Below are 18,947 nucleotides of genomic sequence, written 5' to 3' on the forward strand. Positions count from 1 at the left end.
ACCCACCCCCCCCCGGCCCTATCTAACCCCCCCCCCTACCTTTGTTGGCAAAGTTACGCCTGCCGGCCGGCATCCCCACTACATGTTCCAGTCCCGGGGGCTGGTCCGGAGGCCGCGGCCACGCCCCCGGAACACCCCCGGGCCGAAACCACGCCCGTGTCGCCGCCCCTGAAACGCTGTGTCACGCGCGACACCCCCCCAAAATGCCACGTCGCTCCGGGCACGCCCCTGACACGCCCCTTTTAGAAAGCCCCGGGACTTATGCGCGTCCCGGGGCTCTGCGCGCGCCGGCGGCCTATGCAAAACAGGCGCGCCGGCATGCAAGGGCCCTGCGCGCGTAAATCCGGCCAGATTTACGCGCACAGGGCATTTAAAATCCGCCCCTTGGTGTGTAGAAATCCAAAAGATATGTGAGATGGTGGGCAAGAAACTGATGTGCACCCACTGGGAGAAAGACTTGGGGCAATAGTGCCTGATGATCTCAAGGCAGCAAACAATGTAACAAGGCAGTGACGATAACCAGAAGAATGGTGGGGTGTATAGGGAGTGGGATAACCACCAGAAAAAAAGGAAGCAATTATGCCAATCTACAGATCATTGGTGAAGCCTTATGTAGAATACTATGTTTGGTTCTGGAGACCACATCTCAGAAAGGATAAAGAGAGGCTAGAGGCACTCCAGAGAAAGGCAACCAAAATAGTTTGGAGGTCTCCATCAGAAGCCATATGAGATGAGAAGTGATCTAAAAATGTATACCCTAGACAGGGCCAGTGCAAGAGGATTAGGCGCTCTAGGCGAGCCTTCTCCCTTGCGCCCCCCCGGTCTCGGCCCCAACTCCTACATCGTTCTCGATCATGCCCACCGGCTGTGTGGTTTTCTGGGTCGCGAGCAGGTTGGGCACTGCCTGCGGCCCGCCAAATCTCTACTCCTCTTTGCCGCCGCTTGCGGCCCCATATGGCTCGCACTCAGTTGTGCACCAAGGGTCTATGGCGCCCGGGGGCCAATGCATTTGTGTGCCTCTCCAGCATCCCCCCTCCCCCCCCCCTTAATCCTTCTTGTACTAATGCTTAAGGTCACAGAAAATCAGTGGCATCTCTAGACAGAAGAATTTTTTTTTTTTGGGGGGGGAGCCAAAATGACATTTCTTCATCATACCCATCTCTATAGCATGGATTCTGCTTTAAAATTGGTTCCAAAAAAAAAAGCGTTAATAAAAAAGTCCAAAGGGTCTTCTGCGTAATTTTAAAAAGCTGGCCAGTTTCACACTTCTAGTAAAACTACTATAAAATTATTTGATAGCCGCATTCAACTAATTCTATATGGCTATGAGAGTGAAGTCTGGAATATATAGGAAGGGACAGAATGTCAATATAAATCCTGCACCTCCAGTTCTGTAACTCTGTGCATCCACTGAAATTCCCCCAGACAATGGAGCTTGGATGTTTCCCTTACAGCTCATCATAATAAAAGATATTTTCAAATTCTGGTGTCACCTCACAGTAACAGCAGCACAAACACCTTCTACTGCTAGACACATTGTGAACTAACACAAAACCCCACAAAAAAGACACTCAAAATCTATATTGCAATCCCATCATAACATAACAGTAATAACACCAAGGACTCAAACAACAATAACCCTACCTATGAAAAAGCAAGGGTTAATATTACACTGGGTCCTAGCATACCAATACACCACCTACTGAGGAAACAAAAAAAAACCAATTGCTATAGATCCCTATACAGACACTACATGCTAGCAGAATCTCTCATCATGGTCACACACACAGAGCAGAGACAGACCCTCACCAAATACAGATTACAAAATAAAGGAGCACAAATTAGACAAAAACTGAAATAGAAACCCCAAGAAGCCAGACTCTGTTTATTAACAATGGAAAAAAAGAACCACCATTCCTTATAAAACAAATAAAATCAAGAAACATAAAGCATCAGTTATAACAGTAAAACCATAATAAAATAATATTTTAAAACTACTGATAAATAGAATTTCTATTAATTAAAATCATATACATTTTTTACAATTTCCCAAACACCAATAAAATATTTCAAAACAGCACATATATTAAATAACATCCAATAATTAAAACTAATAAGGATTTTAAAAAGCCCCTGCTGTCCCCTTGTGTGGGAGCTCTTGATTTCCAGTCACCCTGATATTGTTGAGGATTAGGAGATTATCCTCTCTCTCTCACACATACTCAGATGTCCATTCTCTCTTACACATACACTGTCACATACATATACATTCATGCTCTTATATCCACCATAACCTCTCACTCTCACAGATACTGACACTCAGGCTCTAAGACACTCTCTCCCCCTCCACATACACGCAAACTCTTACTCCCCTGGATTTTTTCATACACACACTCATGCTCTCACACTCACTGGCTCCCACACAAACACACACACCCAGGCAAGCTCCCAGTCATTCTCACACACACACTGACCCCCAGGCAGGCTCCCATTCATTTTCACACCACTCCCTCTCCATCCCCTAGGCATGCACACATTCATTCTCACACACACAGACCCCCAGGCAGGCACCCATGCATTCACACACATACACCCCCAGGCAGACTCCCATTCATACACATGCACACACTAAAGGCAGACCCCCCTCTCTTTTGCCAGCAACCTCGGAACCTCTCTCATTCCTCTGCTGCCACTGTCACTGCTGCCACATGGCTATTGGGGAGGTGCCGATTGCTGCTACTGACACTGAAGCCCATTCTGCTGCCTCCTCTGTGCAGGCCCCGTGGGCTTCCACTTTCTCCATGCTGATCTCGTACATTGTGAGATCCGCATAGAGAAAGTGCTATTCTTGCACATTCCCAAAGATTACATGTGCCAATCCCTAAAAAGTAATTTTTTATTTTTTTTACCTTTGCTGTCTGATCTTAATTTTCTAATCGGTTGGTCACAGGCTTTTTTTTTCCACCTTCCCTTTCTTATTTTTTTGCCAATTCCTTTTATATTGTCTTTTTTTCTATTTCTTTTCTCTCCATCTTCTTCCCTCAAACACACAGGTTCTCATTCTCACATGCATTTCTCTCTCTCACACACACACAGGCTCTCACTGGCACGCACAGGCTCTCTCTCACTCCCACATGCTGTCTTGTTCAAGCACAGGCTCTCACTGTCACATGCTGTCTCTCTCACACACATAGAGGCTCTCACATGCTGTCTCTGCAAACATTCAGGTCCTCACTCCCACACATAATCTCTCAACTCATCTCATACACACACACTCTACAGACCCTCAGCCTCTCTCTCACCTCTGGGCCTCCTCTTCACGGGTCACTGCAGGATGGGCTCTGCAGCAGCCTTGATCTTCTCGGGCCGCGGCGGCCCTGCTACCGTGTCTCTTCCTCTTCTCGGGCTGCGGCGACTTGGGATTCGTGGCGCCCTGTAAGCGCTGCTCCTCTTCTGCACGTGCTGATGCTCCTCCTCCTTCCTGCCCGCGTGGCTCCGGCAACATTTACTTCCAGGGCCGCGCAGGCAGGAAGGAGGAGGAGCATCAGCACGTTTAAACGTGACCTTTTTCTTCGGGCCGTGGTGACATGAGCTCCACCACGGCCCTGCCAATCTGCCTGCTATATGCGTGTTGCTGCTCAGCCACCAATGGGATGAGGTCCACTGATGGCTGCATGAGCCTCCCTGCGCCCGGGGGCATTGGCTCCCCCTCGGGATACCACTGCTCGCGGCGCCCCCTAATATTCGGTGCCCTAGGCCCAGGCCTAGTTCACCTAGTGCTTCCACCAGCCCTGACCCTAGAGGCGAGCAGAGAGAGATGGGATATGATACAGACTTTGAAATACCTGAAAGGTATTAATGATGCATAAGAGGCAAAGTTTTTTCAGCATAAAGGAAGTTTTAGAACTAGGGAGAATGACATGAAGCTCCAAGGGTGTAGACTTGCAGCCAACATCAGAAAATATTTTTCCCTGGAAAAGGTGGCGGAAACTTGATACCTGGAATGCCCTCCCAGTGGAGATGGTTGACACTAAATTGTTAACCAAAATTCAAAAAGACATGGGATAAATGTAAAGATCCCTAGGATGGTAATGAAGCACTGGGGTAACCTTCATGGAGCAGCAGTTCCAATCATAAACAGAAGGCATGGGTTACCCTGCATGGAGTCACAGCAGGGTCAGCTCTAAGATAAATGGTTATTAAATAACTTTAAGGAGGCTTTTCTTGAAGTTTTATCTAAGTTAATCAATTTTTCTTTAAGTGAAGGGCTTTTAATCAGGTGGTAGTGTGTTGTATATTGAAAGGCTCTAGAAATTCATTGTTGTGTACCGGTCCAACAACTATCACCCTATTTCAATTCTCCCATCTGTTGGAAAAATATTTGAGAAAATATTATTGAATAACATTTCCTCTTATTTGGAGGATAATATTTTTAATGCGTATTAAAGTGATTTTTGCTGCGGGCATATTGCTGAGACTGTGTTACCTTAAACTCTGAAATTAATCCTTCGAGAGTTGAATAAAAATCTTCAAGTAGTGACAGTTCTCCTTGATGTCTAGGTGACTTTTGATTTGATTTCTCATAAAATACTATCAACTAGGCTTGTTAAAATTGGAATTGGAGGGAAAGTGGCTTTCTTGGTAAATAATTTTTTTTCAAGTAACAGTTGGCCATGATACATCAAATTGGTTGCCTTTACATCATGATGTCCCTCAATGTTCTTCTCTATCCCCAGTGTTGTTCAACATTTATCTTGTTCCTTTATGCAAATTACTGGAGAAGTTGAATGTTACTTTTCAGTTGTTATGCAGATGATCTACAATTATTGTTTTCAGTCTATAACTGAGATTATAAATGAAACTATTCTTTGGAGGACTAAGAATGGCTTGATGCTAAATGTTAAAAAAAAAAAAACCAACCCGGAATTTATAACTTTTGCATATGTGAAGAATGTTACTATTCCATTCTCTTTACAAATTGGGGGATCTGATATTGTAGTGGTTGAGTCAGTTAGAGACTTACGAGTGATTTTAGACTCAGGCTTTATGAAGCGCTCACAGTTGCAATGTGTAGTACAGAGAGGTTTCTTTAAATTGAAGAAATTACGCATATTAAGATATGTGATTGATAAAACTAATTTTAGAAATGTTATACAGGCATTTATGTTGTCTTGCTTAGACTATTGCTGTGTCCTCTATGTTGGTATTCCAAAATGCTATTTGAGGGCATTGGAAATTTTAATGAATGCGACAGCATAGGTGATCTCGGGTTGCACGATGTCCGATCATATTTCACCAATTCTGATTAGCTTCATTGGCTGCCAATTGAATTTTGGACTTCTATTAAAATCTTAACATTATTGCATAAAATTTATGGAAAATGTCCTGCTTATATGAAAGTTTTAGTTAATTTCCCTAATGAAATTTGCTTTCCGCAAACCATCATTTGCTTTCCATTTCTGGGAATAAAGAAACACATTTAAGGCAAACATCTCAGCAAGCTTTTTCCCAAATATTTCCCCGCTTATGGAATACTATTCCTTCAGATTTGTGTTTGATTAAAGATTATAAACAGTTGAAAGCTTATTTGTTTGAAGCTGCATTTAAAAGATCTAGTTTTTAACTTATGCATTTATTTTATTTGTTTTAAATGTAAGTGTGTATGATTGTTTTTGAATTGTTGTGATCCACTTCAAACTATTTTTGGCAATCAATACGGAATACAAGTATGGGTAAATAAATGAAATTAATAAGTAAATGGTACCCTTGGCAAAAATTGTTGATGGTAAGAACCAAGGGTCCATCAAGCCCAGCATCCTGTTTCCAACAGTGGCCAATCCAGGCCATAAGAACCTGGCAAGTACCCAAAAACTAAGTCTATTTCATGTTACCGTTGCTAGTAATAGCAGTGGCTGTTTTCTAAGTCAACTTAATTAATAGCAGGTAGTGGACTTCTCCTCCAAGAACTTATCCAATCCTTTTTTAAACACAGCTATACTAACTGCACTAACCACATCCTCTGGCAACAAATTCCAGAGTTTAATTGTGCGTTGAGTGAAGAAGAACTTTCTCCGATTAGTTTTAAATGTGCCACATGCTAACTTCATGGAATGCCCCCTAGTCTTTCTATTATCTGAAAGACTAAATAACCGATTCACATCTACCCGTTCTAGATCTCTCATGATTTCAAACACCTCTATCATATCCCCCTCAGCCATCTCTTCTCCAAGCTGAAAAGTCCTAACCTCTTTAGTCTTTCCTCATAGGGGAGCTGTTCCACTCCCCTTATCATTTTGGTCGCCCTTCTCCATCACAATTATATCTTTTTTAAGATGCGGCGACCAGAATTGTACACAGTATTCAAGGTGGGGTCTCACCATGGAGCGATACAGAGGCATTATGACATTTTCCGTTTTATTCACCATTCCTTTCCTAATAATTCCCAACATTCTGTTTGCTTTTTTGACTGCCGCAGCACACTGAACCGACGATTTCAATGTGTTATCCACTATGGAAACCTAGATCTCTTTCTTGGGTGGTAGCACCTAATATGGAACCTAACATTGTGTAACTATAGTATGGGCTATTTTTCCCTATATGCATCACCTTGCACTTATCCACATTAAATTTCATTTGCCATTTCGATGCCCAATTTTCCAGTCTCACAAGGTCTTCCTGCAATTTATCACAATCTGCTTGTGATTTAACTACTCTGAACAATTTTGTATCATCTGCAAATTTGATTACCTCACTTGTCATATTTCTTTCCAGATCATTTATAAATATATTGAAAAGTAAGGATCCCAATACAGATCCCTGAGGCACTCCACTGCCCACTCCCTTCCACTGAGAAAACTGTCAATTTAATCCTATTCTCTGTTTTCTGTCTTTTAGCCCATTTGTAATCCACGAAAGGACATCGCCATCTATACCATGACTTTTTACTTTTCCTAGAAGCCTCTCATGAGGAACTTTGTCAAACGCCTTCTGAAAATCCAAGTACACTACGTCTACCGGTTCACCTTTATCCACATGTTTATTAACTCCTTCAAAAAAGTGAAGCAGATTTGTGAGGCAAAACTTGCCTTGGGTAAAGCCATGCTGACTTTGTTCCATTAAACCATGTCTTTCTATATGTTCTGTGATTTTGATGCTTAGAACACTTTCCACTAATTTTCCTGGCACTGAAGTCAGGCTAACTGGTCTGTAGTTTCCCGGATCGCCCCTGGAGCCCTTTTTAAATATTGGGGTTACATTAGCTATCCTCCAGTCTTCAGATGATTTTAATGATAGTTTACAAATTTTTACTAATAGGTCTGAAATTTCATTTTTTAGTTCCTTTAGAACCCTGGTGTGTATACCATCCGGTCCAGGTGATTTACTACTCTTCAGTTTATCAATCAGGCCTACCACATCTTCTAGGTTCGCCGTGATTTGGTTCAGTCCATCTGAATCATTAACCATGAAAACCTTCTCCGGAACGGGTATCTCCCCAACATACTCTTTAGTAAACACCGAAGCAAAGAAATCGTTTAATCTTTCCACAATGGCCTTATCTTCTCTAAGTGCCCCTTTAACCCCTCGATCATCTAACGGTCTAACTGACTCCCTCACAGGCTTTCTGCTTCGGATATATTTAAAAATGTTTTTATTGTGAATTTTTGCCTCTATGGCCAACTTCTTTTCAAATTCTCTCTTAGCTTTTCTTATCAATGTCTTACATTTAACTTGCCAACTTTTATACTTTATCCTATTTTCTTCTGTTGGATCCTTCTTCCAATTTTTGAATGAAGATCTTTTGGCTAAAATAGCATCTTTCACCTCCACTTTTAACCATGACGGTAATCGTATTGCCTTCTTTCCACCTTTTTTAATGTGTGGAATCCATCTGGACTGTGCTTCTGGGATGGTATTTTTTTAACAATAACCACGCCTCTTGCACACTTTTTACTTTTGTATCTGCTCCTTTCAGTTATTTTCTTGTAATTTTTCTCATTTTATCAAAGTTTCCCTTTTGAAAGTTTAGCACGAGAGCCGTGGATTTGCTTACTGTCCCCCTTCCGGTCATTAATTCAAATTTGATCATATTATGATCACTATTGCCAAGCAGCCTCACCACCGTTACCTCTCTCACCAAATCCTGGCCTCCACTGAGAATTAGATCTAAAATTGCTCCCTCTCTTGCCGGTTCCTAGACCAATTGCTCCATAAAAATGTCATTTATTCCATCCAGGAACTTTATATCTCTAACATGATACATTTACCCAGTCAATATTGGGGTAATTGAAGTCTCCCATTATTACCGCACTACCAATTTGGTTAGCTTCCTTAATTTCTCTTAGCATTTCACTATCAGTCTCACCATCTTGATCAGGTGGACGGTAGTATACTCCTATCACTATAGTCTTCCCCGACACACAAGGGATTTCTACCCATAAAGATTCAGTTGTGCATTTAGTCTCATGCAGGATGTTTATCCTGTTGGACTCTATGCCATCCTAGACATAAAGCGCCACACCGCCTTCCGGGTGCTCCTCTCTCTCATTGCGATATAATTTTTACCCCGGTATAGCACTGTCCCATTGGTTGTTCTCCTTCCACCATGTCTCTGAGATGCCAATTAAGTCTATGTCATCATTCACTGCTATACATTCTAATTCTCGCATTTTACTTCTTAGACTTCTGGCATTAGCATACAAACATTTCAAGTTTGTTTTTTGTTTGTATTTTCATTCTGCTTTTTAATTGATAGGGATAAGTTAGAATTTTTTAACTCAGCTGAGTTTTTAGTTACAGGCACTTGGACTACTTTTCTTATTATTGGAACCTCACTGTCGGGATGCCCTAATTCTAATGCATCATTAGTATCCTTTGAAGATACCTCTCTCCGAACCATGCGCTGCTGAGCGACTGTCGGCTTTCCCCTTTGTTCTAGTTTAAAAGCTGCTCTATCTCCTTTTTAAAGGTTAGCGCCGGCAGTCTGGTTCTACCCTGGTTAAGATGGAGCCCATCCCTTCGGAAGAGACTCCCCCTTTCCCAAAAGGTTCCCCAGTTCCTAACATAGCATTCTCTCTCTCCCCTCCTAGCACTATCCCTGCCTTCCTTCACCCTTCTGTCCCTCCTCCCTCAAGGCATCCTCTCCCCAGCATTCTCCCCCGTCTTCTTCAACATTCCCTTCTTCTCCTTCCAGGTATTCTCTCCACCCTCTCTTCCTCCAGGCATTCTCCACCCTTCCATCCTAGCTGTCCAAGCCTGTCTGCCCTGCTCCTCCTTACTCATGGCTGGTAGTCCTCCTTTCCTGGATCCAGGGCTTCTTATGGGACTCTGAGAAAACTTTTTGGATGGGGCCCCCTTTATTATTCCAGCTTGATCCCCCACCCCCAAAAGACCCATTTTACACCACTCATTGATACCTCCAGCCAGTCTAACATGACCCAACCAATCTCTGAGTCCCTCCACATCAATCCCTGCTTGGTCTCCAAGTCCCCATCTCTCCACCCATCCCCCAGTCCCAGTTTTCCCCTTCAAGTCTCTGAATCACTGCACTCCCACCTCTTCCCCTACAATGCAAATAATGTTCTCCTCCCACCCCAGTCTCCCAGCCCCTGCTGCTCCCAGTTTCCAAGTCCCCATTTTTCCATTCCCTTTCCCCAATGAAGAGCTTCAAGCAAACCTTTTTCTGACTACTTTAAAAAAACAAAACAAAAACTCACAAGAGAAATCTCAACAACAAGTAACTGCGTATTTTAACAGGGTTTTCACTATCATGTGGAGATTTTAAGAATTTAGCTCTTAAGGAAAATCTGAATGATACTGAGTGCAATATTCAAATGTTTTGGGGATAGCTGAACTACCGCAAGGTTTAAATTTTATCCAGGTAAATTATTGCCTAGACAGAATGTATTTGCACAAAGAAGTGGCCCAGGGAGATGTTCTGTCCAGGTAAATAACGACCCTAAGGTTTCCCGGTCTACTTTGTCTGGGAAACTTTACACCAGATATTCAGCCGGTGCTGCTTCAGGCTGAATATCTGGATACAGTTACCTAAAGTTGTCTGGACAATTTTATCTGGATATAGTCAGCTGAATATTGATGTCTGCAAAATTATACACACACACAACAGGGCAATCCAAGAAATCTTTGCATCTGGAGCAGCAGCATGGGTTATCTCCTCTCCTGCTGCTCAACAAACTTATGTAGATCCAGAGGTGACAGCAAGGTATAATATTGGGCCCTACGGAACCTGCAGGTGGTCAGACTCACAACTATTGGAAGACACCACCCAGCTTTCTTGCCCTGGCCATTATTTCTAATATTGCTGCTTCTGCCTCAATGGTGCTGGTACCTCTTCTCTTTGTTCTGCGCTCACATAGTTCAAACAGCTCATCATCAAAATGCACAGCCATGGATTTAGAGGAGCATCCAAGTTCACCTCCTTAAAAATGCAGGCATGAATAGGCCAGCAGTGATTTCAATGCTGCCGCTCACTGAAAACCTGCGTCTTTAAGGGGGCAAACTCTCTGCAGCTAGCAGTTGCCTCTCTTGCACCAAGTCTAGGTCCAGGCAGTATCGCTGCTGCCTAGTCTACTGGCTGACTAGCCCAATAGGTGATACCAGTGGTGCCCAGGATATACCTCGTCTCCTAGCATCTTGGGTGATTGCACAGCTTGCCCTACTCAATGTATGACCCTGAGCAGAAGGCATGGGGGTTACCAGCGCTGCGCAGCAGTTACAAAATTAAAAACCTTCCTGGGCAGAGTGGATGGACCTATTGTGTCTTTTTCTGCAGTCATTTTCTATGTTACTATGTAAAAAGCGATTTGTTTTTTAGTGGGATTTTCCAAAGTACAGCACTCTGGTTTAAAAAGTATGTGGCCAATGTTCAGCCGCTATCTAGCTGAACAAGTTAGCTGGATAAACTTATTCAGCTAACTTGGCCGAGATATTCAGCAGCACTGCCACGCTGCTAAATATACCTGACTATCTTACAGTTAACCGGATAAGGCTGAAAATCGGCACTGGTTAAATAGCTCCTCTTCAGAATGCCCCATCCCACACCTCACTTATCCGGCTATTTAGCAGGATAAACAGTTGCCTGGGGCAACAAGTCTGGGTGGCCAAATTTTCTGACAGAGCTACTTAACTGCTAAGTTAGAGCTCAACTGATTAAATGATGCTATCATCCTTAGTATCTCAGAATAAGAACAGTGTTAAATAACATTAATGTCTAAAAATGTAAAGTAATTTTATACTTTTTTTTTTCAGATGCAAAGATGGTTTGAAAGGATTTGCATTCTCTGCACTCAAGTAAGTATGATTTGGTGATGCGTAAACATTTTGTAACTAGTCAGTCTTCTGATTGCATGGTTTTAGCTAATTTATGTTACTATTGTGGTTGTCTGTTTTAATTAAGTAATGTAATAATTGTCACCCGCCTAGGAAATCTTTTAATATACATACTTTTACATGGGCTTGGAACAAAAGCCTTTATTGGTCTCATTCGGATATTCTACTTTACAACATTCAGAGCTCTGATTTGGCTAAAGTGCCATTAGCAACTGTTTTATAGCTAAGGGAAATATGGCTGGTAGACATCTACTCTCAAAAATCAGGAGAAACAAAATTAGTATTTGAATTATTATTTATCTGATGTTTCACAGCACCATGCATTACACAATTTGCTTACATTCAAGAAAGGTTCACAAATGTGCATGGAAAATTTGAAAAGGGAGTATTAGAATCATAGTTGGCTATAGCACTTAAAACCGCAGTTCTAGCATGATTGAAGTCATATACCATTCCTGCCACCCAATATGTTTATTTCATCCAAATTTTTAGTATAAAAAAATTCATAAAATAGTTTCAAAATAATTTCAAATATTAAAATAAAAAATGGTCAATAAGTTTCTCTCGAGATGATTGCCAAATCCTGACTCAACAATGGCAACAAAGCCATATATCGGTTAAGTATGGGAGCAGATGGGAGTAAAGTCTCCTGAAAAAACTAGCACAATAATTATTAGAGGCATAGACATTGCAAAACACAACAGTTTGGCCAAAGAGTTCAGTAACTAAGATAAGAAAGCACCCTTGAGGATCCGCTATTTCTTTGAGAATTGTTAGAGATAACCTCTTATGAATTAGAATAGCTACACCCGCTGATTTTGAAGAGGCTGCAGCAGCTCTCACCTCCCCCACCCAGTCCCGCTTCAGTTTACCATGCTCGACCATAGATAGATGTGTCTCCTGCAAGTAAGCCACCTGGGCTTGTTTCTTCTTCAGCAAAGTTAGTACTTTGGAACGCTTAATAGGGGAGTGTAACCCACAAACATTCCAGGAGACCACTAAGCTGAAAAAGAGAGAATTACACCATGATCTCCAAGTTTGCCCAGTGATAGCCCTCCCAGCTAAGACTCCCACCCACCAGCCTCCTGCCTCCCGTACCTGATATAGTAACCATCTATGCCGAGGCACAACAGAAACACTTATCCACACAGACTCACTCCTGAATGTTCCTTTTCGCCTCCCTCTCCCATCCCCTCCCCTTTTCCCTTTTCCCTTTTCCCTTCACCCTCTAACCCATCCCCTACCTACCTCGTCCCATCCCGCTTCCCCGCCCCCTCCCTCCTCTTTCCCCCTCCCTCACCCACCAAGCCATTCTGGCTTCCCCCCCTGGGAACTCCACCTCATCCGGACTCTCCAAACCTCCCCCGTGAGGTGTTCGAATCACGTATAGATGTGCCTAGAGCTCCGCCTCATCACATCCTACAGTAAATACCCGTAATCCCATCCTTTTCCCCAGGCTTAACCCTCCCAAAGCCCAGCTTTAATCCACCCCTGGTCTCTGAAACGCGGGTTCCCCACCCTATGGGGCAAGGACAGAACAGATAAATAGTCTAAACAATAGTCCATGAGCAGAAGTCTCAACTGCCATACGCGATAGCAGTCCACAAGTCCATGAAACCATAAGATCTCGCTGTCTATAGAAGACCAGAAATCCTCCCCCGACCAAGCGCAGGTCTGTCGAGATAGTCCCCTTAGTCCTCCTATAGTCACCAGAAGGGCATGGACCCCACCGGAGCGGGAGAAAAAAAACAAAACTCCACGTTCATCCTCTTACATCTGAAACACGATCCATGGGGAACTGTGGATCTAATGAAATCTGGAGAAAGTTAATAAAAAACGGAAGGAACATATTAACTTGTCAAAAAGCCTCAGAGCATTAGGCGTCTCCGCTAACAAAAAGTTATAGCAGAGACTAGGCATACTGCCTAGTAACCCAGCTTTCCAGCTCAACCTGATAGGCAAGGAAATAAGATGTTGATTAACTGCCTTACGGACAGGTAGCCATCATTCAAGTGTCTATAAAGAGTCCACAAAATCCTTGGCTTTCTCAACAGTGTCAAAGTCATGCACCCGCGCTGAATGCCAAACCCGCAAGCCTGCTGGAAACATCAGAGCAAACTTAAGGCCCCTATTATGCAGAGATGAGCAGACCGGAGAAAAGCTCCTTCGGGCCGCAGAGACAGAAGCAGAGAAATCTTGGAAAATGCGAATGGGTTGAGACTGATAGGACAGATCAGCTTTCAGGCGGGATGCCCTCCACAACTCTGCTTTGTGCGCCGAATTTAATATTTTAGCAATAACCAGCCTCGGCTGCCCCGATGCCTGATTTTTCACGCCAAGCCGGTGGGCCCGCTCCACCACCAGCTTTCCCTGAGATGAGGCAAGACCAGCACCTCCGGGAGCCAAGTTTCCAAGAAGGAGCATAATGACCGTTCATCCAGACTCTCTGGGAACCCCAGAAAATGAAGATTGTCCTGATGCGCCCTATTCTCAAGCTCGTCAATCTTAGCATGCAAGTCTCGGAGCGTGGTGTCATACGTCACCATCTTAGCTGCAGCCACTATGCCGGCATCTTCAAGGTCCGAGATGCGAGTCTCGGCGGCAATTAGGCGCGGCGGCAAGGCAGCGAGAGTGTCCCGAACCTCCCCCAGCTGGTCAGTAAGCACCGTCCATTTCTCATCAAGGGCCTCCCATATCGCCTCCTTGATGCCAGCCAATGTTAGCGGTATCGGGGGGAGGGGGACTCACTGTTCGACGCGGCCGCCATTTTTTACACCGGGCGCTCTTGTTTTTTCCTTGTCCCTCTTGCCGGGTTTGGTGGTCATCTGTGTCAGCGTCTTTGTGCGAAAGCTAACCGGGGACATAAGCCACATCCCCAGTAATATCAGGCGTCCAAATTCGGCTTTAAACGCGGTAGGATGTGTCGCAGTCTCTGAGACTGGCCCGGAGCTAGGGAGAAACACGTCTGCCCAGCTACCACATCACGTGATCCTCTCAGCATTTCTATATTTTTAAACAAGATTTCTTCACCTTGGATTTCTACCTTCTAAACCATATAACCAAACTCATGTCCCCAATTTTACCATACATCATCTTCATGGTTTTCCCAAACACATTGTCCCAAGTTTAACCCATCCTAAACTATCAGCTGAATGTCAATGAGGCTAATACCAATGAAGAATATTATAGCAACAGATGACATCAGTTACCACAGCGTTCAGTTTGCTGCTCCTCAGTGTCCCAATCAGTCCATAAACTTAAATGTTTCATTAGATATAGGATGTTCTCTGTGTTCAATAGCGCAGAACAACAGGGGCCTAGCAACATTACCTGACTCAATTGGCAAGGTACTATCATTCAAAACAATCTGTTCTGAGGACAGTTGCTATATTGGTGCCAAGTTCAGTTGTGCTCGTAAGTTTACATACCCCTGGCAGAATTTGTAAGAAGTGTAGCATTTTAAGAATGCATGAGTGATCAGACAAAACAATTCTTTTATTTTTAATGTTTCAAATTAAACTATTATGAATCACAGAATAGCATAATCATTAAACAAACCATAACAATAAAGGAAATAATAAAATGGTCCTGTTCAAAAGTTTGCATACCCTTAATTCTTAATATCGTATATTATTATATTATTTAAAACTGTATATCGCCACCTCTATGGGGCAAATGTACTTATTCCAAAATTGTCCATTTTAAACCTGCAAAAGAATGTGAAAATTATAAACAGTGAGCACCAAGAGGAGCTGTCATTTTGGCTGTATTGATACAGCTTCTGTGTTCGATCAGTCGGACCCGAATGCTCCTTTTAGTTCATCCAATGTAAATTAAATTGCATGGACATTGGATCAAATAAACTACTGGTTGAGAACAACTATTAGTACTGGAATGAAGAGCCACTGAATGGGGTGTAGTGGAATCTTGCCGTTGTGAACCAGAATTAACCAAGGGCCACATATCACAATGCCCACACGGTGAATTGCCACAGGTAACATTGCCAGTGACCATGTCCCTGGCCATATTCAAAATGGAGTGTATCACCATGTTCCAAATGTTGCGTCCACTAGAAAAAGCAAATCTGGGCAAGTTTTGAAAGGTCTTGTGTATTGCCAAAACTGGCAAATGTGTCTGCAGAATTTCTGCAATGTCTTTCGCACAATCTGTAAACCGCAGTATACAAGTCAAATTATTATTCATTGGTCTTGCTTTGTAAACTAATAATAGGGAACGATTAGCAAACAGGGCCCTTTTATAGGCTTTTTTAACCACTGCCCGAGGGTAACCTCTCTGTAGAAAACATGTAAACATCTCCACTGATTGTAATTTAAATTCAGTATTAGACGAACAAATCTGTCTCCACCGCAAAAATTGACTAATTGGGAGACTATCTCTTAATTTCTTGGGATGATAACTGGAATACATGAGAAATTGGTTTCGATCTGTATTTTTTCTATACAATGAAGTAGTCAACTGATCCATGACTCTAGTGATAATAATATCCAGATATGCTATAGTGGAATGATGAAAGTGCATGTTAAATATCAAATGTCAATCCCGGTTATTCAACCAGCCAGAGAAACGTTGAAGCCGCTCTGGGTTAGAAGTCTAAATAAAAAAGACATTGTCAATGTCACAGACCCATCGTCGATATCACAGAACCATAACAAATGGTAAAGTAATTTTTCTTCAAACACTTTTACATAAAATTTGCAATGTCAGAAGAAACTGTGGCCCCCATTGCAACCCCTTGAAGTTGAAAATATGTTGATTCGAAAAGAAACAAATTGCTATATAAAACCAGTTCCAAAAGACCTGTAAGAAAATCAGTAGGAATGCGGTGTGGCCATGGATGAGTATCTAAAATCCCCAATTAAAGATAGTGCATCTGACTGTGGGATGTATGTATACAGAGCCTCTATGTGAAGGGTAACCAATAAGCAATTCTTAGGGAGATTCGTTAAGACCTGTAATAAAGAAAGCGTATGGGAAGTATCTTGAAAAAATGATGAGTGTTGGACAAAGGGTTTCAAAAAATGGTCCAAAAGATTCGACAAGGGGTCCAAAATTGAGCCATGACTGGCGACTATAGGGCGACCTGGCAGGGAGTGTAACCGCTTATGAATTTTAGGTACTGTATGGAAAACTGGGGTGACAGGATCCAGCACTTTCAGTGCCCGAGCTTCCCTAGAAGTGAGAAAGCCGTCATCTACGCCCTGTTGTACTAAAATATCTGTGCGAGCCTACAATGCTGGAGTAGGGTCTTTTTCAAGAGGGCGATAATAGGACATGTTGTGTAGCTGGCAGTAAACTTCATGCACATACTGGGACCTATTCTGTATGACAATCGCCCCTCCTTTGCTGGTTTTACAATTACATCCGAATTGGTAGATAAAGACAAAAGGACTCGATGTTGAGTGGTGATCCAATCCTGGGTATATCCCTTGCGTGATCGTAGGACCAAATTTTCCATATTTGACAAATCTCAAAGAACCAGTTTCATGTACGTCATTATAAATGGATTGACAGGACCTGGAGGTATCCAATTCAACTTTGGAACTATGATAGAGATATCATTAGAATTTAAGTCCTATTGTTGAAAATACAAATGAGTCTGAAGAGACCTAAAAAACCGATATAGATCTATGTGATGTCGGACTTACCGGAACATACAAAAGACACTTTTTGAGAGCGGTAATAGTATCTTCAGAAAACACTGTATCTGTAAAATTAATTACCGTTGATGTAGTTGTTACTGCAAACTAGTCGTCAGACCTTGTGACTCTGATGTCCATGCACACACGTGACCCCTTGTTGGACGGCCTCTTAGTTCTCCCGATGCTACCCTAAAAAAGATTGGTCATTTGATGACAATTTGTCCTCATCACTGCTGCTATGTGAATCATCAGAGGGGTTCTGAATGGTGACATGCGGATGTGTATTGGAGTCTTTCTTAAAGTGCCAGATCAGATTTATAATCTTGTTCATCTCTTCAGAACTTCTGTATCTTAAATTGTTGCAATTGATTCTTAAATTGGGCTGTGTTAGTTTCCAATTGTGTTAGTATCCAAGAATTATATGTTAGTAGTTGTTTGCAGACGTGACTTCATATCCGAAACTTCTCTCTGCAAGTCCATGATCAAAACTGATATGCGCTCTACTATCAGCAACATTAGGTCTAGAGAACATTTATTTAGGATATCCACCCATTTGGAAACAAAATCTTGATCTTCTTGAAACACATGAGGCTCTTTTTGCATGCGTAAACTGCATGGAATCATTTGTTGGAATTTTGTATATGAGCACCTCTCACCTGACCTTATGTCACCTGACTTTACGTCACCTCTCACCTGACTTTACGTCGGTCCTACAAAAATTTTAAAAAGTTGAATTTCAATTTCCATTGTTCATACACATTGAAATAGATGAGCAGTTAACCAATTTTTGTGAATTACTTCATCATTCACACCTAGTCATCATTTTCCTAGTAATGAAATTTAAAAACCTTAGATGTAAGGTTATATATAAACCTTAGATGTAAAAGACACTTAAATGTAAAAACCCTTAAATGGAGATGTAGCCACTCCTTAATCAGCTTTTAAAATGTTAACAGCCTAATCAAATTAAGATATAGACTGAAGTCCAGCAGTGAGATGGGGCTATCCAATATTTTGCACCGAGTGCCACATCTATGATTATTCACCTGTTGGTGAGAGGTTGTATGTGTGCACCTGCTGCAAAGAACTGCTGGTTCTCAGAGAGCAACTCTGATCTCTGGAGGCCAGAGTAGCAGATTTGGAGGAGCGGAGGCAGACAGAAAGGTATGCAGAGGAGATCTTCAGGGACATAGTAGAGCAGTCTCAACTCAACTCTTTGGAGAAGCAAAATTACCTGGTGGGAGATTATCACCTGGGTGTGGCAGGAAGTGATCCTGTAGCTAGGATGTGCCCTCCAGGTGATTGCTTTAACCTCTTCCACCAAGGTTTTATCTCATGGGTCATGTGCCCAGTAACATAAGGTTAGGCTAGTCATTGGAGTTGGTGATTCAGTCATTAGCAATATAGGTAGCTAGGTGGCTGGCAAGCATGACGATTGTTTCGTAACTTGCCTGCCTGGCAAACCTCATACACCACCTAGGTAAGATTTTAGAGAGTGTTGGGGAAGAGCTGGCTGTCATGATATATGTGGGTAACAATGACAGAAGAAGGTGCAGGAGGAAGGTTCTGGAGGATAAATTTAAAGTCTTATGTAAGAAATTGAAATCCAGAACTTCTAAGAGTGCATTCTCTTAAGTGTTCTCTATTTCACTTGTATAACTCTAGAGGCAGGCTGAGCTCTGGAGTCTTTAATGCATGGATGAGACTTTGGAGCAAGGAAGAAAGATTTAGATTTGTTAGGAAATGGGGAACATGCTGAAGAAGTGCCTCTGGCCAGATTCCCCCCCCCCCCCCCCGCCCCCCTTCAAGATCCCAGAACCTCCTCTTCTCCTACTCTGAATCCCCCCAAGATCCTAGACTCTTCTCCCTCATCATGATCTTCCTTCTTTCCCTTCCTCAATGTTTGTTCCTTTTCTTCCCCATCCACGATCTTTCCATCTT

At 42.6% G+C, this 18,947-nt stretch overlaps 1 protein-coding gene across 3 annotated transcripts in view; it reads left to right on the forward strand.

Moving 5' to 3' along the window:
* TMEM135 (transmembrane protein 135) overlaps positions 1-18,947 on the forward strand; it is a 698,244-nt gene that overhangs the window by 603,413 nt on the left and 75,884 nt on the right. For all 3 annotated transcript variants that reach the window (XM_029602284.1, XM_029602282.1, XM_029602283.1), the window contains one exon: positions 11,266-11,307. In XM_029602284.1, coding sequence (XP_029458144.1) covers positions 11,266-11,307 — 42 coding nt within the window. The remainder of the gene's footprint in view (positions 1-11,265; positions 11,308-18,947) is intronic.

Source organism: Rhinatrema bivittatum, chromosome 5 (genome assembly GCF_901001135.1).
Source record: "Rhinatrema bivittatum chromosome 5, aRhiBiv1.1, whole genome shotgun sequence".
Taxonomy (NCBI): domain Eukaryota; kingdom Metazoa; phylum Chordata; class Amphibia; order Gymnophiona; family Rhinatrematidae; genus Rhinatrema; species Rhinatrema bivittatum.